General features: G+C 50.4%; 6 protein-coding genes across 6 annotated transcripts; 3 read left to right on the plus strand and 3 right to left on the minus strand.

Moving 5' to 3' along the window:
- Positions 1-1,023: 1,023 nt before the first annotated feature.
- J7T55_008069 (cytochrome p450 monooxygenase) lies at positions 1,024-2,867 on the minus strand (the record flags this gene model as incomplete). The annotated part of the gene is made up of 5 exons (XM_053131223.1): positions 1,024-1,143; positions 1,238-1,476; positions 1,545-1,860; positions 1,931-2,009; positions 2,080-2,867. The coding sequence occupies 5 exons, from the start codon at positions 2,865-2,867 to the stop codon at positions 1,024-1,026; spliced, it is 1,542 nt and encodes a 513-aa protein (XP_052990901.1).
- A 3,890-nt stretch (positions 2,868-6,757) lies between these two features.
- On the plus strand, positions 6,758-8,604 carry J7T55_008070 (uncharacterized protein; the record flags this gene model as incomplete). Its single annotated transcript, XM_053131225.1, has 4 exons — positions 6,758-7,294; positions 7,381-7,782; positions 7,865-8,173; positions 8,236-8,604. 4 exons carry the CDS (start codon positions 6,758-6,760, stop codon positions 8,602-8,604), a joined length of 1,617 nt encoding a protein of 538 aa, XP_052990902.1.
- An 898-nt stretch (positions 8,605-9,502) lies between these two features.
- On the minus strand, positions 9,503-11,167 carry J7T55_008071 (uncharacterized protein; the record flags this gene model as incomplete). Its single annotated transcript, XM_053131226.1, has 1 exon — positions 9,503-11,167. One exon carries the CDS (start codon positions 11,165-11,167, stop codon positions 9,503-9,505), a length of 1,665 nt encoding a protein of 554 aa, XP_052990903.1.
- A 1,859-nt stretch (positions 11,168-13,026) lies between these two features.
- J7T55_008072 (uncharacterized protein) lies at positions 13,027-14,154 on the plus strand (the record flags this gene model as incomplete). Its single annotated transcript, XM_053131227.1, has 1 exon — positions 13,027-14,154. The coding sequence occupies one exon, from the start codon at positions 13,027-13,029 to the stop codon at positions 14,152-14,154; it is 1,128 nt and encodes a 375-aa protein (XP_052990904.1).
- Positions 14,155-14,732: 578 nt separating this feature from the next.
- On the minus strand, positions 14,733-16,036 carry J7T55_008073 (uncharacterized protein; the record flags this gene model as incomplete). The annotated part of the gene is made up of 5 exons (XM_053131228.1): positions 14,733-14,757; positions 14,934-14,955; positions 15,008-15,082; positions 15,474-15,637; positions 15,960-16,036. The coding sequence occupies 5 exons, from the start codon at positions 16,034-16,036 to the stop codon at positions 14,733-14,735; spliced, it is 363 nt and encodes a 120-aa protein (XP_052990905.1).
- A 1,420-nt stretch (positions 16,037-17,456) lies between these two features.
- Positions 17,457-20,645, plus strand: J7T55_008074 (uncharacterized protein; the record flags this gene model as incomplete). Its single annotated transcript, XM_053131229.1, has 5 exons — positions 17,457-18,348; positions 18,465-18,600; positions 19,570-19,712; positions 19,767-20,078; positions 20,212-20,645. The coding sequence occupies 5 exons, from the start codon at positions 17,457-17,459 to the stop codon at positions 20,643-20,645; spliced, it is 1,917 nt and encodes a 638-aa protein (XP_052990906.1).
- Between the last annotated feature and the right edge of the window lie 1,620 nt (positions 20,646-22,265).

The raw sequence follows: 22,265 nt of genomic DNA on the forward strand, positions 1-22,265 counted from the left end.
CTGAGGAGATTCCTGATATTTCCAAGGTTATCGGGTGATCGACAATGAGTGATTTGCCGTTGAGACGATATGAGTGACGCAAGATTAAGTCCGTGTGGCGGGAGGTGAAGCGATGCGGATGAGATAGCAGTAGGCACTGGATTATAATGCCTCGGGAAACAGTATGTACATCGACCGGCATGGTCTCTTTGAGTTTGCTTACGCACACTTCAATTGGAAGTTTGATTTACTTTATTGAGAGCGGGGGGAAAGCCAGAGCTCCTGGCCTATAATAGTTTCTACGTCGATCGTTGAACATGGTGGTTAAGCTCGACTGTAACATTGTTCCGAGGTCGCGTTGTCTTGTACATTAGTTTACATATTTGCAGAATTTCGTCCGCTGAGAGTGGGAACTGGGGTATGTTATCCGACCATGCAAATCGTCAGAAGCCTAACTGCAATTTCGCAACTCGTCAGGTAATTAAGGCAAGATGCTCCGACATAGAGTGTAACTTGCGGGCGTGTGCGCGCAACCCTGAGGCGGTATCTGAAATTGGAAGAATGCACAATAGCTCATGTCCAAATGACGAACGGAGACAATTCGCTACAGACAGCTGAAACATGATTGTATATAAGATTTTCAAGAAAGACAAGTCTTGAAACAATGACGTCAGCCTTCGACTATCAACCTTTCTTGTGGGAGCACTTGCTGGAGCCACAGCACATCAAATAGATTAAATTTCTCGGGAAAGCTGCGTGTTCTTCGGCATAATTATATTCTCGTACACAGAACTCATGGAATGATAGCATTGAATACAGGTCACTATGAATAAGACGCATGTATATAAGGAAAGGGTGCCCACCGACCCCTTCTCCAGCTAGAGACTTAGCATACGTCCACTTTGAATACGATGGTACAAATATCAGATCCCAGTCGCCATAGCACATGCACTCACCGAAGAACTACTAATCCACGTTCTTCCTAGGCCTCGAAACACACCTTCTCGTTGTTGACGCACTTAACAAAGCCACTTTCCAATGTCCCTAATCCAATGGGTTCTCCCAGACTTGAAGTTCGAAATCCTCAATAACGGAAGTCGAGTACACTTTGCGTTTCCAGGGTTGTTCCGGATGAGTGATCTGGAAGTCGAAAACTCGCAACAGCTTTAAATACGCGATTTTCCTCGTGTTAATCATTGGAGACATTCTAATCCTACCCTGGTGCGAAGGTGAAAAGGAGGGGGGGGGCTCATCGTACCTCAACGAAGATCTTGTTCAGCTCCATTATAGCAAGGGACTTGCCCAGACATAGCCAACGACCATGCCCAAAAGACAAGTCAATTGTCTTCAACATATAAGTTCTTTGCTTGTCGTCGCACTCCAAAAAGCGCTCTGGCCGGAACGTTTCGGCATCTGCGCCAAAAACCTCCGTATTCATCAACATTGCGACGTAGTTCGTGTGGATTTCGGTACCTTCGGGTACGAACTTGCCGCAGACTATGAAGAGCAGTCAGATCTTTTCTTTTCAGGATGAAAAAATGAGAACCCCCCGGTCCTTCACTCACTCGTATCGCCACCCGGCGGGACTTTCTTTGAGAATCCGTTGATTACAGGTGGGACCACCCGCATGCCTTCACTGATAACAGCTTGCAGATACGGCATCTCCTTAGCCTGGTCATGTGTGATAGGCTGCGAGATTCGGCCTGCCTTGATGCCGTCTGAAATTTCTTGTTTCAGCTTGTGGTACACGGCTGGCGATGACAGAATATGCAATAATGTGCCGCGCATAGCCGTGACGCTGGTTTCGGTGCCGGCGGGCATAAGAATAGCAAGGTCCCACTCGCATTGCTCTGGACTATGCCCGTGCCTGATCCATTCACTCTGAAAAAATCCGAGATTGTATCAGCTGCGCAGTGGGCTTGGGTAGTGTCCAGCTGGGATCCGCACTTACCAACATGTTACCGTGTTGGCGTCCTGATTTGATGTCGGTGATACTCTCGAAGTGAGACCTGACTGTTGATCTCATCTCCCTATTCAAAGCGATCAGCCATTTGAAACAGAATGGTTAATTCATTACCAGAATAGTAGGGGAGCAGTTACCTTATAGACCTCCCCATTCCTTCCTTGTCAGTGACTCTCGGCGCAGCCAGGTACAAGAAGAGCTTCGAGAAGATGATGTTGCGCATGAACGGCACGAGAGATATTGAATGGATCAGAGGAATGGCCCGATCCATGCTTCCCAGAAAGTCGAAGTGATCAGTCTCATCAGCTAGGTCTCCCCATGCCTTACCTAACCTAATGAGAGAGATCAGATCCAGTTGGAACCACCTGATGATCTTGCTGAAGCCTAGCCTGTTGCCCTGCCCATCTACAGCCTTGGTCCGGATGTACTTCACCAAAGCCGCAATCTGCGAGTCAACACTCATCTCGAGGTTGATCGAGCCCTTGCCAGCGAACCCACTGACCAGGTTAGCCTTTCGCCTGTCGTGCAGCACCGTGCTCATCTCGCTCAATACGCTGTCGCCTTCCGGGTGAAACTTCATGCTATCGTACCAGCCGCCGCGACTGTAAGAGCTGCGCGCAGAGTTCATGTGCCAGATGGTCTCGGGATCATAAACCATAATCGCATCAGGACCAATGCGCATCGCTTTACCGTATTTCTTTTGTGCCTCAGCGATCTTGGTATGGCATTGTCCGCCTGCAACTGTGAAGAAGCTCCAAAGATTAGAGATGGAGGCTAGGGGTGGGCCGGGGAAGTGGCGGAGGCGACGCCAGGCGATGACAGTGTTGGCAGCATAATAAATGAGAACTGAAGCCAGGGCAATTGCTATCAACGCACCCCTCTCCGGCAAGTTGCTGTAGACCCGAGAGACCAAATTAGCGCCCATTTTGCTGGATTACTGATGGAGAGCCTCTGATAGAATATGGGAAGTTGAAAAGACATGAGCCACAAAGCCCAAGATGGGCCGCCATTGAAGTAGAAGGAAGGTGATCGATCGACAGTCCTTCTCAACTGTCGACTGTTGTGACATATGGCCCGCCGTTGCATTTGTCACATCACGGGGAGCAGGTGATCGTCTGCACGTAACGCTGGCCAGGGTCGATAGCTGGTGCTTTGCATCTGCCAGCCCGCTTGCCTCGTCGCACGACATATGTCCGGCACGGCTGAAAACAGTCTAGTCCGTCGATCCCACAAAGTCACTGTCCAAAGACGATGCCACGATAGTCGACGATTGGGACGGACCAATCGAAATGGAAACATGTGGTTGCAATCTTCCTACACGAGAACACGTCCGAATGCATACCAAGATATGCAGCATGCAATCGTGAGTAATGCTTCCAGTTGTATGCCCAAATACGGCTATGAGCATCGGACAGATTCGCTCTATGTATACTACGTTGCGCAATAATCGACTGTGAGCAAGGCATGTTCCGCGTCTCGTCCGTAGCAATAGCTGGCGCTTTAGCCACCCAAAGAGTTTCTCAGCCTTGCTCAAAGCGGTAATGCGCTCCGAGGTTGGTTTGTTGGCACAGCGAGGCTCCAAGAAAACACTAGTTAACGGAAAGTGCCGAGGAGCCGGTCTCACATTTGGTTAAGCTTAAGCGAAGTGAAGCTAATCCTTACTCTAATAGGCTGCAACAGATTTACTAGCTGGCAGTGCTGCTACCAGCAGTAATAGCGCCCCAGATGTTTATCCTTTGGGATGCTAGGTTTTAGGGGAAGCATTTAGTGAGTGGAGTATATATACCACACAGCGCTGATGCAGCGTCGGAAACAGAGAGCTGCAATATAACCCACATGGAGCAGCCTCTTACGATAAATGACTGAGTGGCATGGCCTATTGTAATTGAAGAGTGATTTCATCACGTTCGTCATTTCAAAAAAAGGGCAAGTCTTTGAATCAAATCGTACGTCTGAGGCGAGAACCACCAACCTTGAAACGACCTTGAACTCATCATAATTAGACTCTGAGTTTTGCCAGTGGAAAGTTTAGAGTGTGACCACCGTTGTAAAGGACAGCAAGAAATTAGCGGTCGGAAGTGCTATGATGCGCTTAATACACAGGGGAACAAATAATATGAGCTACCTGCAATCGCGCCTGACAGGCTGATGCTTCAGTCGCCGTGGCTGGTCCACTGGTTTTAATCTATGCCTAGGTTTGGCCTTAATCTACTTGGACGACCAATGAAGGCCTAATAATCTGACAAATGTTCCGGACAGAAAACAGACATTCTACGTTCTAATATCTAGAACTAATATTGTTTGGTGCAAAGTCCGTCTTGACCATCTGTGCAAGCTGGGAGATGTCCGGCAGCATTTAAAACGGTATGGCTCATATTATTGTATCCCAGCACCGAGGAGTGTCGATTTTGATCAATTGCACCAACCTTCCGTGCCACTTTACTCACATAGCCGAATGCAGGTAAGCTGCACCACTGCTGTACAACCCAAGTGTCATGTCGACTCGCTGTCTGAGACATTCCCGTGCGGGCTGGTCCCTATTCCCGAGCGAATAGAAATTGTTCGTCCTCATATTATTACATCATGTCTGTATTGATAACAAGAAACGACGCTTCAGCCACTAATAGATCTTCTCGGCCACGTCCAAAGAGGGAACAAATTGGATTATTGGGCACAACGAGGCATCAAGGCAGACACGGGAGATACCCAACGGTGGGGGTCGGCTGGATACATTTTCCGGTGGATGCCAGTACGGCTTTTTGCTATCTACCCGCTCCTTCTCATTACAGTCCAATTCTACATTGAAAAGCACGTTGTCCTGGCTGTAGCAAGGTTAAGAACTGATCTCTTAATATTAATAGATATATTAATTGTCTCCTTTGATCATAATTCACTACGAGAATGGATCACAGCCGTTCGAATGTGAAAATGAGGGCCATTCTACTTAGACAACTTGTTTCGAGCTCTCGAAAGCGGCTTGGCAACGACCTCAGGCGTGCAGTGATTGACTAACATGTAATTGCACAGAATTCGCAAACTTGTGAGTCAAAACCCTGCCGTGTTTCTTGATGCTGGAAGCTCGCCAAGAAAACTTGAATGGAACCGATGATTTAAATCTCGGGGTTCCTCATTGCTACTCGAGACAAAGTATCTAGGACTCTTGAGGTACAGCTGGCGACTTTTGTGCTTGGATACGGAGTGCACATGCAGTCTAGAGGACAAATACGTGGGTTTCGTAACCTTGAGTATCTGGGCATGTCCGTTGTAATGTACGGAGTACAGCTTCACGGAAATACGTTTCCCCGTTCTTCCTTTTCATTCTTCCCCTGGACTCCGGTTGAAAGTCTCCTTTACGTTCAGGTTCCTTTCATTAGAGGTTATCCGAATGGAGATTAATCCAATCGAGGTTGTCCCGTGAGAGATCCAGAGTCAGGAGTTCAAGGATATTTTAAAAATAAATCTCTCCGCATTCCAGCCAGCTATATAGTATCTACTTAAGTATATAGATACTTGAATAGGTATATTCTCTTGTGTTCGAGTTATTCACCTTTGGTAGGTTGATCGATTAAACGGAGCCGGGTTCTGAGAGGGCTTATTGGAATATGAAAGCGTACATAAGGCACCGTACATTAATTCGGGGTTACTGCGGTCAGACTCTCAGCTATGCGGGGATTGCGGTTAAATGCTGAAGAGTTGAGATCGAAGCCTGCCGCCCTGCGCTTTTTTTTTCTCCCGAGCTTTTGTGAGCAGTACAATCAAGTCCACGTGGTCATAGCTATGACATAGGTAGATACGTATTCGACAAAATCTCAACAATGTTTGGTACCAAATTTCAAGTTTTATAGTTGGCTCCAGGCCGATCTCGGCCAACTTCCGTGCTCCCTAAGGCGCCTGGCTAAGGGTTCACCCGTGGGCCCCTGACGTAATTTCTGTGCAGCCTAGATGCGTCTCTTCGTGAATCAGAACGTAGGTCGGGAATTAGATCACTGTTCCATATGCCTTGTGTATTTTCTGCCCACGCTCGAAGTCCCATGGATCCAGAAAAGCCGTGCCACGATTTCTTCTTTATCATTTCGTAATCCATACCTGTATGCTTCATGTGTGCGACAAGGAAAAGAGCGTCGCTCCGGCACAGTCTTCTCCAGTGGAAACAGATTTTGCCGGAGAGCCGTAATTCCATGTGACACCGCCTCAACACTTAATGCAGGGCGACAGGCCACCGCCGACAAGAGTCAAGTTAACACCGTCCTCCAGACAAGATGCATTGATACACACAAAGCCGGACAGCTAAAAAAGTGGGATTGTTTTGTTACATATATACTGGCGCCCATTCGTCTGCCCCGGCTGAACGTTTCCACCTGGGGGGTGGGGGGGAAAACACTACCCCGGATGGGGGTTCCGCCCTGTTGGGATCGCCCATAAGTGCAAGGCGTGGAGAGACCTCGGGGATTAGAGCATTGTCCTTGAAAGCCTCTCAGCCTCATACTCAAACCCCGTACTTCTCCGGGAAGGAGATGATGGGGTACGGGGAGGGCGACGTAGAATGTGGGGGCAGGTTGAGAGGGAAACACGCGCGAGTTAGCCAGGCCCACTCACCTAACCACCTAACGAGCTGCCGAGGAGTCGTGTAGGGGACACATCACATCCACAAGAGTTTTTTTTCCCCTTGAACACGCCGTTCCCGGCCTGGCTCGTTGATATCTGCCATTATCCCAAAAGGCCGCCTCCCTCGACCACCACACGTACCTCGAGCATACCCTATCCTCTAGATGTTCCTAGTCTCCCCAACTCTACATTCTGAACAGAGAAACAGCCATGGGTCTACTCACGCTCATCGAGGACCGGCCCACGCCCCCTTCAGTCTACAACTGGCGAGTCTACCTGCTCGCCGTCATCGCATCATGTGGCTCCAACATGATCGGCTACACGAGTGCCTTCATCGGCACGACGGTGACCCTCACGTCCTTTAAGGCGGAGTTCGGCCTGGACATCATGAGCGCTTCGGAGAGGAGCCTCATTAGCGAAAATATAGTGTCACTGTTCATTGCTGGCGCCTTCTTCGGCGCTCTCCTGACTTACATTCTCAGCCACTGGATTGGACGCAAATACTGCCTAGCCATCGCATCCGCCACGTTTGCTCTGGGATCAGGCCTCCAGTGCGGCGCCAACTCGTCCCGGGGGCTGGGCATCTTGTACGCGGGCCGCGTCTTGTCAGGGCTGGGCACTGGTGTCGCCTCAAACATTATTCCGATCTACCTGTCGGAATTGGCGCCGCCAGCTATCCGAGGCCGGCTTGTCGGCCTGTACGAGCTTGGCTGGCAGATCGGTGGCCTGCTGGGCTTTTGGATCAACGTGAGTCATGTCCCTTGAATTTGTAACCCTCCTCCCTCCCCTGTAGGGTTTGCAGATGGCTTACTACTGGAATCGTCGAATATCAGTATGGCGTTGAGCAGCACATGAAGCCGAGTCGCGAGCAATGGATCATTCCATTCGCTATTCAGTTGATTCCATCGGGTCTCCTCTTCATCGGCTCCCTGTGGATCCGCGAGTCACCTAGGTGGCTGTTCTTCCATAACCGCCCGAAGAAAGCCATGGAGAACCTCTGCTGGATCCGCCAGCTCGACGCTGGGGAGATGTACATCATAGAGGAGGTTGCGGCAATCGAAAGCGCCGTCGAGTCGCAGAGGACGACTGTCGGCGTTGGCCTGTGGCAGCCATTCAAGGCGCTTGGCGAACGGCCTACCATGCAGTGGCGTCTGTTCCTGGGGTGCATGCTATTCTTCTGGCAGAACGGAAGCGGGATTAATGCTATCAACTATTATTCACCCACGATCTTCTTGGTAAGTCTCATGAGGACATCTCTCTCTCCCCTACCGGGCCTCGCCTTGTCTCGGTTGGGTTCCATACTGATCGCCGCTGCAGAGCCTCGGCATCGAGTCCAACACGGTGAACCTGATGACGGGCATCTTCGGTGTCATCAAGGCCATCATGACATTCGTATGGCTGCTGTTCCTGGTCGATCAGCTCGGCAGGAGGAAACTCCTGCTCATTGGTGCCATCACCGGTTCGATCTGCATGTGGGTAATAGGTTCCTACATCTGCGTTGCGAAGCCCACGGAGCACCCCAGCGACCACCTCAACGGTGGCGGCATCGCAGCGGTTGTCTTTTTCTACCTCTGGACAGCCGTCTACACTCCCACCTGGAACGGCACACCATGGGTGATCAACTCGGTAAGTGTAATCTCCCTTTTCATAATCAGCACAATCCAATTAGACTAACACGGCATGACCAGGAATTCTTCGATCCCAACTTCCGCTCCCTAGCCCAGGCTTTCACAACCGCTAGCAACTGGCTGTTCAACTTCCTCGTGTCGCGATTCACTGAACAGATGTTCGCCGCGATGGGCTACGGCGTATACTTCTTCTTCGCGTCACTGTCCTTCTTCGCCTTCTTCTATGCCTTCTTCCTCATCCCCGAGACCAGTGGCATCCCACTGGAGAAGATGGAGCGCCTATTTGAGATCAAACCGATCTGGAAGGCGAACGGAACCCTCAAGGAGGAGTTGGCGCGGGAGGAACAGCGGTTCCGCACTGACGTCAAGGGCAGGGCTACTCACAAGGAGAACGGTGGAGGGTCGGAGTCAGAGGATGGCAGCCCTTGAGCCACAATGCGTTCGCAGGGAGCAAGGTGTTGCATGGTCATAGAATATAGAGTCATAGAAGAATAGACACGCCTCTAGAATAAGGCACATTGATTTTTTTCTCTATCTTTCTATCTCGCAGGCCCTCGGTCTTGAGCCCGAGTGCAGGGAACTTCCATGGTGCAAGCTGCGGCTGGTAGTCTAGCCATGGACGAAGTCCAGTTGCTGCTGCATTACGTTGGACTTGACGACATGCTCGTCTTAGATCTCGTGTTCTATGGCAACCAGTCTTGTCTTTTTTCTCTTCTACTCTTCACTCTCTTTTCGTCTTTTTTCCTTCATTTCCCCAAAGGCCAAAATCGATCCAGACTCAGCTAAATCCCTAGATCATCCACCAAGCAGCCAATACACCGTAAAAGGAGAACACGGAACTTAATATAAGTCCTAGCCAACCAGAATAAAGTAACATTCCAACACATTCCTATCCAGGCACCCAAATTTACTTCTAGTATTAATTGCACAAATTTATATATAGTGATACAGAGCCCACAAGCAGATTAAAGAAACTAGTATATTCAAGTGAGTAGTAATATGGAAAAGAGAGATTACTATGAAATATTTAAGGCTAATCGTATGCCGCAATGGAGGTGACCCACAGACGCAAGCGTTACCTTGAAAGTTATTCTCTTTTCAGAGAAGTACTATCTTAAACAATGGAATGGTTATTTTATATATTTTCCTAGGTAGCCTTGGTCTTATCTATGTGCCTTCTGACTTGATAGGCATCTGGGTTAGTTCTCTACGCAAGGAATAGTGGAAGTGAAAATAATAAAATTCATTCGAGGGAGTAAGGTGAGGGGTGATTTTGTCGAGCAGCACAGCCTCGGTCACTCTGCTCTACACTCTCATAAAACAGCTTCTATCTTCCGTAGACTGTGACCTCGTGCAGTCCTGCAGCCCAGTCCGCCTCGTTGTCATTGTGGACGTTGATGAAGTTGTGAATGTTAACCCTGATGTAGCGGAACTTGCCAGTGTCCGAGACGGCGGGGGTCCTGAAGCCAGGAGACTGGTTGGCGGCCTCGTCGACGAGCGTCTTCCATGTCTCGCGGTCGGTGCTGCCCGTTACGTTGTACTGGATGTACGTCTCGGAGCCGCCGACCTGTCTCGGAGTCAGGTCGATCTGCGTCACGGCGTGGTCTGCGCTGAGGTCGACCTCCCACCAGAAGGGCACGGTGCCGGGCGAGAAGAGGTTCTTGTCTTGGTCTTGGATGCCATCGTTGAGGAGCGAGGCCTCGTCGCTGTTGACGCTCGCGCTGGCGGGCTGCCCGACGCTGAGGATGCGGCCGCTCTGGACCGGCACCACGACGCCCTTGTCGTCGTCGTAGTTGAGCTGGTGGTAGAAGTGGTACGAGGCCACGCCGTCGCTGGTGGCGACGGGCAGCAGGATCTGACGGTGGCTGGCCTCCTTGTGTGCCCAGTTGGCGGCCCAGCGGTTCGCCGCCTCGATGTAGTTGTCGCCGATCTTGGTCACCTGTCCGGACTGCGCGCCGAAGGTGTTGAGGTTGCCAATGTTGCGAGACGCTGACCATGGGCCGCTGAGCTTCTGGGCGGCAATGTACTTGCCCTGGGAAGCGTACCACCCAGCCGCCGTCGAGGTGAGTAGGTAGTACCAGCCGTCGTTCTTGATCAGGGCGGGTGCCTCACGGTGCTCCTCGGGCTGCAGGGTCGCCACCTTGGAGGTCACATTGGTCCAGTCGGCTGTCAGGGCGTACAGGCCGAGGTTTGTGTTCGTGTTGATCGCGCAGACAATGTATGCGGCGCCGTCGTCGTCGGCGAAGAAGGTCATGTCCCGCGAGTCGTCGCCACCCGGCCGGAACGCCCCACCAAAGGTCAGGTTCTTTCCGGGCGTGCCATATGCCACGGCCACCTGTCCAAGCCCGTAGTCTTGGGCCCTCTCGAAGTGTGCCCACATGAAGACGCGCCCATCCTTGGGGTTCTGCGCCCAGTTGATGGACTCGAGCTTGCAGTTTCCGTCCTCGGTCGATGCACAGACTTCGGCCTTGGTCAATACCTGGGTATCCCCCTCAAAGGCGTAGCCATCCTCGGATGTCTGTTGCGAAAGGTGGCTGAAGCCATTGGCGTCGGTGACGTATCTGTACCTGTAGTACGTTCCGTCCGAGCCCTTCAGGTCGCTCTTGATCTTGAGCGAGGATGCGACCGTGTTGTCGTACACAGCTAGGTTCGAGCCGGAGTCAGGCGTTGCTGTGACCTTGAGCTCTGCGGATGTGTCGAGGGTCTTGTTGCTGGCGTCGACGGCCTCAATCTGGAAGCTGGAAGACCCTTGCAGGCCATAAATGTCATAGCCGTTGCCCGGGGCAGTTGCAACGGTGGCGTATGAGCCGGAGCCGGCCTTCTGCTGGATGTTGTATACTACCGCTCCGTCGATAAGGTCCCAGCTGAACTTTACATTGTTGGTCCCGTCAGTCGATCCGGCGAGTTGGAAAAGCTGTGAAGTGACACTAAGAGCGCAACTCGCGCTCAGCGGCAGAGCAGCAGATGCCAAAAGCGAGGAAGGACGAGTCATTGTGTTGAGATTTTCTTCAAGCGACTGTCTGGTTGTGATCTAGACCAAAAATGATGTTTCGATCAGCGCGCCCGAGCCCCATTTATAGGAATATACATCGCTGTGAGCATCCATGGTCGCCGGAACTCTGTAATCTTGTAGTGTAGACCCTGACGGGACCGACGCAGATGCGCACTTCTCCACAGCTCCCATTCCGTACCCTCGTTCGTAGCTGAATCTCCACATGGATTTCCAACGTTGATTTCCGTGGCGTGGTTTCAAGCCCGTGGAAAACATCCAAGGCGGGCCAGAGGAACGGGTTCATAGCAATGCTCAGCAACATTGGAAGAGACAAGCTCAACGAACGTTGACCAATTATCATCAAGACTCATCAAATGTGATAGCAGGTGTGGATTAAGAAGCTCGTATAGATCGAGCATCCCAGCGGAGCATCGCGCTGACTGGCCTGCAGGCTTGACCGATGCGAGCGTCCAGCATTGCCCGGTTGGAGGTCGCTCAGCATCCGCCCAGTCGACAGTGACCTGATATCAGCTGGAAGGCTGGCCGGTGCCTGCGTTGCGATAATCAGCACCGATGCAAGACACCTGCACTCGGGAAATGTCCTTATCTAGCGGTAGCGTAAAAGGGAATATGATCTAAATCGTTTGACAGGAAGTTTTATACACCCCCAACCCAACTTGAGAAACAACCTCTGGTAGGCAACTTAAACCCGGTCTGATTAATTTGAACCTTTCGTGGCCGCTTCGTTGGTTCCGTCGTGGTGTTGTTCATGCAAGAGTCAAGTTACCGCATCTCGCTTACCCGTGTCCCGAGCTTGTTATTTGCCTAGGTGAACAGAGTCAACCCTATCTGACGTGTGTGTGGAGCCCGGAGACTTAAAGGGTCCGGAGACTTAAAGGACGCCGCCGGCCACCGCGAGCTTGAAGCGCCCATTCCAGGCGCTGCATGGGATGGGGCTCGTGCCAGTTACGAGCTTTGGTATGGGTCTTGAGAAATGGGACTAGCTGAGCTGAGACAACATCACTCGCCTGATGGCTGGGAGAGCCCAAAAGGCAAGATGTGCCATCCCCCCCCCCCTGCAGATATCGTAATAACGATTCATCTCGTTTGCCCCCGATCTTCACATGCATCTAGGGCTGACCCAGAGGTCCTTTAACTCACTGCGACCCCAACCTGTCGTTCTATTTATAAATCTGTCCCTCGACCTACACTGGTTTGCAGAAGACTGACGAGTTACTGCCTAAAGACTTTAAGCAGCTTCTGGAAGAGGGCTTAGCTACGTCAGCTGCCATGGGTGGTTTTCGTGTTTAGAAAGCGCTTGACTTCCTCCAAGTAAACTTGGTACGAATCTCTAGGTAGGAACGCTGCTAGAATACTAAGAAATGCTCCCCGATATCCTTCGCCGTAGATAAAATACATCTTTTAGGGCCAACGTCAGGTTGTATTTAGGCAAACTTGGCTTTGTAGCTAGTTCAACCGTCTGGCTTGCTTGGATTAGAGGTTCGCAACTGCATTAGGACCCCTATGATGTTGCACCCAGTATTTGGATCTCATGCTCACTCAAAAGGTACAGCGTGAATGCACATGAATGCATGAAGATGGGGGCGGTTCAAGGATTATCCTAGTGCGTGATTGCGTTCATTCTGGGGTCGTTGCAGAAGAAAACCCAGCAGCCGGGTGAGCTGCCCGCACCGCCTTGAAGTTAGGCTTGCAGGGGTGGCCCGTGCAGATATTTCGTTGCTGGATGGCACGGCGAACAGAATCGACAGAGGCTGGTCTCACCTTCTCACGACCACATCTTTCTCCCGAGTCGCATTTTGTTATAGCGCTTCAGCGTTTCAACATCACCGGCAGACAGAATGGCTAATGACACCAAACGCCTTTCCCTTAGTCCCGCCATAGTCACCGGCGGCTGTGGGTTTCTCGGGTCTCATCTAGCCGAGACTCTCCTCAAGGACCCCGAATGTCAAGTGCACATCCTTGACGTCGATACTGGCCGCAATCGAATGCCAGGGGCCACTTACCACAGTTGCGACATCACGTCCGCTGATGATGTAAGGTCCGCCTTTCTCAAGATCAAGCCCAAAGTCGTCTTCCACGTCGTTTCTCCGGATCCTCTGTCCCACGATCATGCCCGCTTCCAGCGCGTCAACGTCGATGGGACACACAACCTTCTCCTGGCTGCCAAGGCGGCACATACTCAAGCATTCGTTTACACTTCTACCTCATCGGTCATCCACAATCATGAGACCAACATGTTGGACGCCGATGAATCGCTTCCTATACTTCGATACCCTGCACAGAAGAACGTCTACACCTTGACCAAGGTCGCAGCCGAGGACAAAGTTCGCGCGGCCAATCGGGCAGACGGCGATGCATCTTTGTTGACAGCCATCCTTCGTCCGGCTTCTACCTTCGGCGAACGGGACTACCTCAACTTCTGGTCCATCGTCACCAAAGCAAGGGCCGGACGAGCCAATATCCAGATCGGCGACGGCAAAAACCTGTTTTCGTATGCATACGTCGGAAACCTTGTCGATGCTCACATCTTGGCAGCTGAAGCCCTCGTCCGCGCCTATGGGAAACCACCAACACTACCGGAGTCGCGCGTTGACGGCGAGGCTTTCTTCATCACGAATGACGAAGACCACGACTGGCGCTTCTGGGATTATCAGCGAGCTGGAGCTGCGTCCGTAGGGTACCCCGTGAAGGAGAAGGACATTAAAATCATTCCTCTAGGCTTGGCTTTCCTGATGGGGTTCATTGCTGAATGGTGGGTATGGGCCACATCCTTTGGGAAAAGACAGTCAGTGTTAAGCAGGCAGACCGTGCGGTATGCCTGCATTCATCGGACTCTGAACTGCGGCAAGGCGAAAAGAATCCTGGGATATAGGCCAAAGGTCACCATGTCCGAAGCCATCGAGAAGACGGGCGCCTGGTTCATTCAGGAGGCTAAGAAGGCTGAAGAGCCTAAGAAATCTACCTGAGGCCGTGGGGAATGGGTTTCCTCGCGCCCAAATCATACAATCTGCACTTTTTCGCGGGCCAAATAACACAAAGTCGAAGCAATTCTTAGATTCCGCTCTAGCAAATGAGTACATTCTCACAACTTTCCAAGAGCTGATCAGTTAGTATTCAAGACGTGATGGTTAAAGAGCATTCATGAATAATCGAAATTCAACTACTACTGGACCTTTAGCAGACTAAAGAAGACAGTTTTGCAAACGAGCACCAGAGTCTAACACCAAAGACGAAAAACTTTCCTTCCCCTCCTTCAACCGCTTCCCATGGGAAATGAGACACATAGTATGAGAGCAAGCTCTTCACTCGCCAACCCCCCAGATCCTAATTTAAAAGCCCACAACCTTCCTAATATAGGATTGCAAAACCAGTACCTGGACTGCAACAAACGAGGTCCCAACAGTCCTCATCTTATCACCTGCAATCTTCTATACCACCCAGAACTCTATAAAACCGTTCAAAGCATTGAAAAAAATATGTTTTCTGCTTTACTACACGGTTCTTGATACGTACGAAAGCGAAGATTGTCAATCACGCCACGGATTTAGTCAACATTGCCGCCCTGAATGCTGCAAGTGCCTGTCAAGGTCGGTCAACCATGAAATTGACACACACATGATCCGAGTCGCAGTCGGCGCCGAACAGAGTGGGTCATAAGAGCCACGGCCACCTATTCCTAACCACTCAGCGGGACCATTTCTGTGATTTCGTTAAGGTCTATTGCAGTGCCGGTCTGGTCACTTACCCAATGATATCAGCGAGCAGAACTGCCGCTGCGTGTTGGTCGAGCTCTTCGCACCTAGCCCACTGCACTCTTACGGCTCAGCAAGCCCACCAGGAACCCGAGGAAAAAGAGCCCGCCGATTTGTCCAGAATATGGAGCTGCAGCCACCTCTGTTGGAAGTTGGGTCAGGGGGTCGGGATCAACGCACCACTGAGACGGTACCCGCGCCATCCTTGCCGTTTGGCGTGGTTTGTTCGGTGAGCTTGCAGTCCTTGTGACTTGTAAGGCCTGGGTAGAGGAACCAACTCACACAATCGTGCGATTCGAGCTACTCGGCCAACGAATGAGTCATTTCAAAATGCTTCTTGCCCCTCAGCGCCAAGGTCCCTAAGTCCTGAAGGAATACCGAGGCTTTGAACGGGCTCATGCAGGGCACCAAGTCGCGCATGGCATCCATCCGCAGCTTCGCAGGAAGAGCTTTGCAGCCATAATTCTCCTAGAATCAATGCTGTAATACCAATCAAACGGCTCAGTAATTCAAGAAACTTGCCCAATACAGACCAGTCAATGTGGCCCCCATGAATGGCCTCACCGTCCACGCTGATGCCATGGTCACGAATCCACTTGGTCGCTGAATGACCCACAATGTCAGCAGCAGACGTGATGGATTAAGCGAGCGGCCGACCATGCCGAAGGTATTATTGACAATGAGTGGTATGCCGTGCCTATGGTAGACGTCTATGAATTTCCAAATGTTTGAGATGTTGTGCTTCGCGTTTGAAATAGTTTCAATATGAACGGAGCGAGTGTTCTGGCCAATTGCCTGCGTGAACTAGTTTGGCATTGTCGCCTTCCACGAATCTGACATTAATTTTGAGCCTTTAGACATGTTACACCCTTCGTGTTCAAATAGTGCTGCCTCTTTCATTTTGGATCTCCATGTCAGGACCGTGGTTATGTGCCATTGTATAGCCGCGACGTTGGCATAAAGTCATGGCCCGGTTTGCAGTACTGTTTTGGACAATGAACTATGCTGCCTAACCAGACCCTATTGCAACCGCTCCGACTCTGCCGGCCAGCATCGCAATGCGGATGTCAAAGACGTCATGAGTTGAACTGGCCATATGCGTCTAGACAAAACCGTTCATGCTCCATACGATTTTGTTTGGCGCATCGCATCTTTGAAGTTGTATGAGTAAGTAAGTTTGATATGCTAAAACAGCGCGTGTACTGTTAATGGGGTCTAGCTTCTATCCTCCGTGGACAGAGACCGTAGCAAACTAAGGTGGTTTAGATGATTTCAATGAAGTTGACCCGAGAACAATAGATACTGCATCCCTTGAAGAGTGTCTCGGAGAGCTAAGAGTTGGCGGCACGGTAGCCTCAAGAGAATTCAGGTGGGCGTATCTAGGGACGGTTGGGTTGACTTCGATAAAGCGGGCCTTACGAGTCGATCCTGACATCGGTAATACGAAGTGTCGTATAAGCCGCGGATTCGTAAGAATACTTTCACGAGATGAGTCAAAGCTGTTCACCTGCTGTTTGTGTGAATTGGTGACATGTTCATCGCAAGCGTCAACGCGGCACACTAACATCAGTACCCGGGACCGAACTGGAACCGGTGAAGAAGAGCTGATGCATGTAAGAAATCACGTAATCCATAATGTAGAATCCAACATCCTACGGAAATCCACACTATATCAAGTGGCATATTAAACGAAAATGCGCAAATAGGATTGGGCGAATAGAAAATACCTGTTTTCAGTCCAAGAAACCCTAGTGCCTTCCGAAATCCACCCTCTTTTTCTTAGCATTTCCTTTCTTCGGATTACAAATCGTCCATCTCGGATTCAATACTGCCATGAATTTGTATACATATGTGTTGTAGTGACAAATAACGGGTTTAGTAAATGCCAGCGTATGTGTTGCGATATCCTAAGTTATTCCTATATTGAGAGGTATCATTTTCATATTTGATGAGTTTGCACTGCTTATAGTTAATTGAGAAGAAGACAAGCAAAGTTGATAATAATTCCTAGTGATTAAAGTACCAATAAGATACTAAATGAAAACGGCGAGGGACACTGTAGACATTTTTGGGCAGAGAGAGACCACACTGAACATTGCCCCTCGTTGGCAGGCTTTCAGTAAGATACAAAGTGGTGGCACTATCTCGGGCTTTTCGACAGTAGGATTTGGCTCTAAGCCCTGTTGATGTTCATGGACCCACCTACTAGTTCTGGGTTCTAGGAATAATCGTATATGAGGACCGAAATATAGGGTGGTGCTAACTACTGTGCCCCCCTAGTGATGGAATTATGGGCAGATATGTAGATCCACACGTGAATCCTTCCGGGGGACACTGTCGGCAGATGATGCAGGACGAAGATTCTCCTTGAAAACCATTCATAAATGAATATAAAGCAAATGTACTCCATATAATTAATTTCAGGTTTAATAGCCTTCATCTCTAGTCAATTCCCAACGTCGTTTCTCAGTTACTTCCTAACGCCACGACTCCGAGTGAGAATCTCCCAGACCGTCATGAATTCAGCACCGCTTCGTCTATATCACGATATCAGCCCCAGTCGCTCTCGCGTGGCCTGTCCAAACGAGACCTCTCACCATTTTCTGGTCATTGGAGCTGGCGTCATAGGCCTTACCACCGCTTGGACTCTGCTTGACGCTGGTCATAATGTTACGATAATAGCCAAAGAATGGGCGTCTTGGACCAAAGCTCAACGTCTGACCAGCCAGATCGCTGGAGCTCTTTGGGAGTACCCACCTGCAGTATGCGGTCAGCACATCGACAAAACCTCTCTCCATCATTCCAAGCGATGGGCTATGACATCGTACCGCATCTGGGATCAGCTTGCAGACCCGATTATGGGCGAAATGAAGTCTGGCGTGGTAATGAGACCAGCGGGGTTTTTCTTTCCCCGCTCGCTTGACGAGATTCCGGCTGAATTGCAAAAGATGAAGGAACTCAGTATATCTGGCGTAAAGGGATTCTGCCGGAACCCAGCCCTGGCAGAACAACATCGCGTGAATCCACGGCATAGTATTGTGGACGCATACGAAATTCTGTCTCCTCAAATTGACACCGACGTTGCTATGGAGTGGCTAATGCAGCTCGTGGCAGCGAAAGGGGCAATATTTGTGACTGAGGAGATCCAAGAGGACCTACTCCTGATTGAGGACTCATTGCGCGCCCGTTTCTGTGCTAATGCCATCGTCAACTGCACAGGGCTCGGAAGCGCCACGGTGGCTAACGATGACAGCTGTTACCCGCTCCGTGGCGCCATGATCCGTGTGATCAACGATGGAAAGGACTTCCCAAAAGTCAAGGCTGCCCTTGCTATCTCAGCAGATGCGGCGCCAGATAACAAGATGGTGTTCATCGTTCCGCGGAATGACAGCATTCTGTACTTGGGAGGTATGTCCTTGCGCATCTCCCACCTGTCTCTTAGTCCTGGTCCAAAAGCTGAAAGTCTGAATAAGGGATCGTCCAGCCAGGTCAGAAAAACTTGAATCTTACCATTGACCACCCAGATATCAAGCGAATGAGGGCCCGTTGCGAAGCATTTTTGCCTGATCTGAAGAACGCGCGTCTCGACAAGGAGTACCCACTTGCCCAGGGACTACGGCCCTTTCGCGGTAGAAATGTCCGCGTAGAGCGCGAGCTTCGGTGGACACCTGCTGGAAAAATAAGCCGAGTCGTGCATTCTTATGGTCATGGGGGTGCCGGCTGGAGTCTAGCCTTTGGTTGTGCAGGTGATGTCAAGTGCCTTCTGCAAGAAGTTATGAACAGCCAACTTCCGGAGCCAATGAGAGATCAGGGCGAAAGGTTACTCGCACGATTATAGCCATATTGTGGTGATGGGACACAGGCTCACCTCGCGAGCCTCGTCAAGGGAACACTACATTCAGGTAGCCGAGGTTTCATTAGTGACAGGAATGCCGCACATTCACTCACTCGGGCAGGAACTCAAGGATATGCACAAATTTGTCCGATTAGCAATCCCCCAAATTTGTTAAGGAAAACGGACACTAATGCTGTTATAAAAACGCTATCCTCTCCATTGAATGAGTTCTGTTCTCACATCTAACTCTACTAATTCGAAATAAGTAGCATAATAAGGTAAGAAGATTCTTTCGATCACTCACAAGTATGCATTTTCTGCTCTTGGAGGCCATTTCTCCAGACTTAAACAGCTTGCCGCACCCTGGCCCATCACAGGATGGGCGCGACTTTTCGTTGCTACATCCCCTACCGGCTTCCCAGCAGGTATGGCAAGACTCAAATGTACCAGTCGGGCCGTGACCGCGGCAATGGAACGGGAATACGCAATCTGGCGCCGGCCAAGATCATGTCTGAAGTTGACTTAACCCTACCTGACTTTGGAGGTTATGACATGTTAATATCGAGCACTAGAGGGTTTCCAGACAGCTAAGCGTCCAACGCAGAACTACATGCCAACTAGTGGCGCAAACTTCGTTTTTTCTAATCTAAAAGCCACAGGATAGGTCTGCATTAGCAATTAAGCCCAGCCGGGAGAACTCAAGGAGGCGCTTAGAAATCAAAAGCTCTTGGACGCGACGGTACTTCAGACACGCTACATCCTTTGTTGTTGTATTCTGGTACTATCTCACACAGTGAGCACATTCGTCATTTCGAACTGTTCCGATCGTTCTATGAGACTAAACTCCTTTCTGAACACTCCATGGCATCCCAATACGCTGAAGACCAGCCTGCCGGGTTTGTGAACAGACTCCAAAGAATTGCTATTGTTGGAGTGAGTGTGACCGCCCCGAACAGCCTAATCCTTGATTCGATGGACTGAGATAATGAAGGCCGGAGGTCAAATCGGAAAGCCCATCGCAGAGCAGCTGGTCCAAGGTGGCAAGCACAAATGTGCACCGTCACGGCCATCGCACGGGCCGGCAGCAAGAGCAGCATCGCTCCAGGCACGAAGGCTATCAATGTCGAGTACAACAATCAGGCGTGCATTGTCGCGGCTCTAAAAGGTATCGAGTTCTTGCTTGTAACACCGGCTCTTGGAGCCCCTGAGAATACGCACCGGAAGCTGGTCGGGGCGGCTGCCAAGGCTGGAGAGCAATACGTTCTGACCAATGCATGCGGTCTTGATGTATACAGGAAGCCAGGTATGCAGGACGCGAGCGCTCCTAGTAGGCAAAGCCATCGTTGAAAACATTGAGCACGCGGCACATTCTGGGTTGACGTGGTTCTCCATGTTCACGGGCCCTTGGCACGGGACCAGTCTGTCATATGGTGCAGAGCTGCTCGGCATCGATAAAAAGAACCGTACTGCTACGTTCTTTAACGACGGCAAGAAGTCCATTAATTTTACGACGATCTCACAGCTTGTTTGTGCAGCTGTCGCCTTGGTGAGCCTGAAGGTTCTTCTAGATAATAAGAACGACAAGTCTGTGACTCTCTCCCAGTTCTTCAACAAGCCAGTTTACGTTTCAAGTTCCCACCTCAGCCAAGCGGATATTCTCGAAAGCATCAAGAGGGTGACAGGCAAGGAGGAAAGTCAGTGGCGTGTATCTTACGATTCGAGTAAGGAAAGACACGAAGACGGCACGAAGTTGATCTTTGAGGGCAACCCGGCTAGCTTCGCAAAAGCAATTTTCGCCCCAAGCACTGCGGTACAGACGGCACCTACGATAGTCACAACGATCTTCTCGGTCTTTCCAAGAAGGACTTAGATGAAGCAACTTCTGTAACTTTAGATCATTGATAAATCAGATCTTTTGTAGTGCTGAAAATATGGCCATTCATGTCAAACATAGACAAGTGAAACTTGACCTGTACACAGGATAGTGCTGGAAATTTGCAAATCCTTGACTTCTTTACAGGCTAGAAGAACGCGATTCTTCTGTGTTCCAAGGTTACTCAGGAATTGTTTAGTTATAGTGAAACATGGTACTAATCTATTTAAATAATTGGTATTCTTCGCAAACATTATGTTCCAGCTACATAGCAACTCCCAGTGATTGAGTGTATAGAACACCGAGAAAACAATAATGCGGAATTGTCTAGCCTGGACTTATACGGTCAGGCCACTCAGGCAATTCCAATGCTACTGTTGTAGCCGAAGTCTAAAACTAGCCGGCTTCTGGGTAAGCCCGCCTACAGCATTTCCATGCTCCGTGTAGAAGCTGTAGCCGGTCCACCGAGCGATTGCTTGTGACACGAGGTAATCTAGAGCGAGGGACATTATGGCACCTCGGACGGCACGTGGTTCTCAGCCAAGATAAGTCAAAGGAAGTCGTCGGGCATGGCGCATCCACAACATACGTTGGCGTCATCATCTCTTTCATCGTCGGCTGTAACATCTCTGACGATGCCCCTAGCTTGTCTCCGGCGCTCAGCGTGATCAAAAATTTAGCTACAACGCGGGATCATGCCAGCCGGCTGCGTGGCTATAGTAGATGAGCTGTACGCCAAGTACACGCCAAGTACAATCGCGAGGGCCTACAGGCTGTGCTTTAAATAACTGGTCTACCTCTCTCATGGGTTGGGCCTCTGTTGCGCACTTTTCGGTATACAGTGACGAGATACATGCCTATTAGGGAACAAATCCGTGGACGGGGTAAAATGAGGACGTTGGAGGAGTAAGACGGAACGGTCACGCTGAAGCCCAGGGGACTGGCAGTACTTCACAGAATTTCCTTCTGAACTTTGTCAAGCCGAATGCGGATTTACGGACTTAAACTGTTGTCAGATCACCATTACCATAGTCCCGGTAAGTCCAGGGCCTGGGTGTGAGTGGTGTGGGGGTGTAAGATAGAGTTGGTTGCTATAATTATTAACACAAAGTTCAACCTGTATTAGACTTGGCTGTCAAGGCATGGCGGGTTCCAGAAAGGGTATTGAATCCCTGTCCTGCTGGTCCGTAACATGTTCCATGCGTCATACTGAGTTCCTTCAGGTCGTCGAGGTGGGAGCCTGGGCCGGCAAACATGAGAATTCCTTGGCAATCCCTCAGTATACCTATCACAGATGACAATCATCTGAACCTCGGCCCAATATAGGACCATTGCTTTGAGTTCTGGAATCTCCAAGAAGGCTTTTGCCAGTGAACTTGGGGCGCATGAGTACATTAACACCAAGGCGGAGAATGCTGTTTAAAGGCTTTAAACTCTGGGCGAGGCTGACATGATTGTCGCTACGACGCCCAACCCCATGCTAATCTCGGAAATGGTAGCAGGTCTCGCGCTGAGGGGAAAGCTTCTTGTCGTGGCAGCTTTTAGGGTTAGGGTTAGGGTTAGGGTTAGGGTTAGGGTTAGGGTTAGGGTTAGGGTTAGGGTTAGGGTTAGGGTTAG

Source organism: Diaporthe amygdali, assembly GCF_026229845.1.
Source record: "Diaporthe amygdali strain CAA958 chromosome Unknown NODE_25_length_736740_cov_64_583793, whole genome shotgun sequence".
Taxonomy (NCBI): Eukaryota; Fungi; Ascomycota; class Sordariomycetes; order Diaporthales; family Diaporthaceae; genus Diaporthe; species Diaporthe amygdali.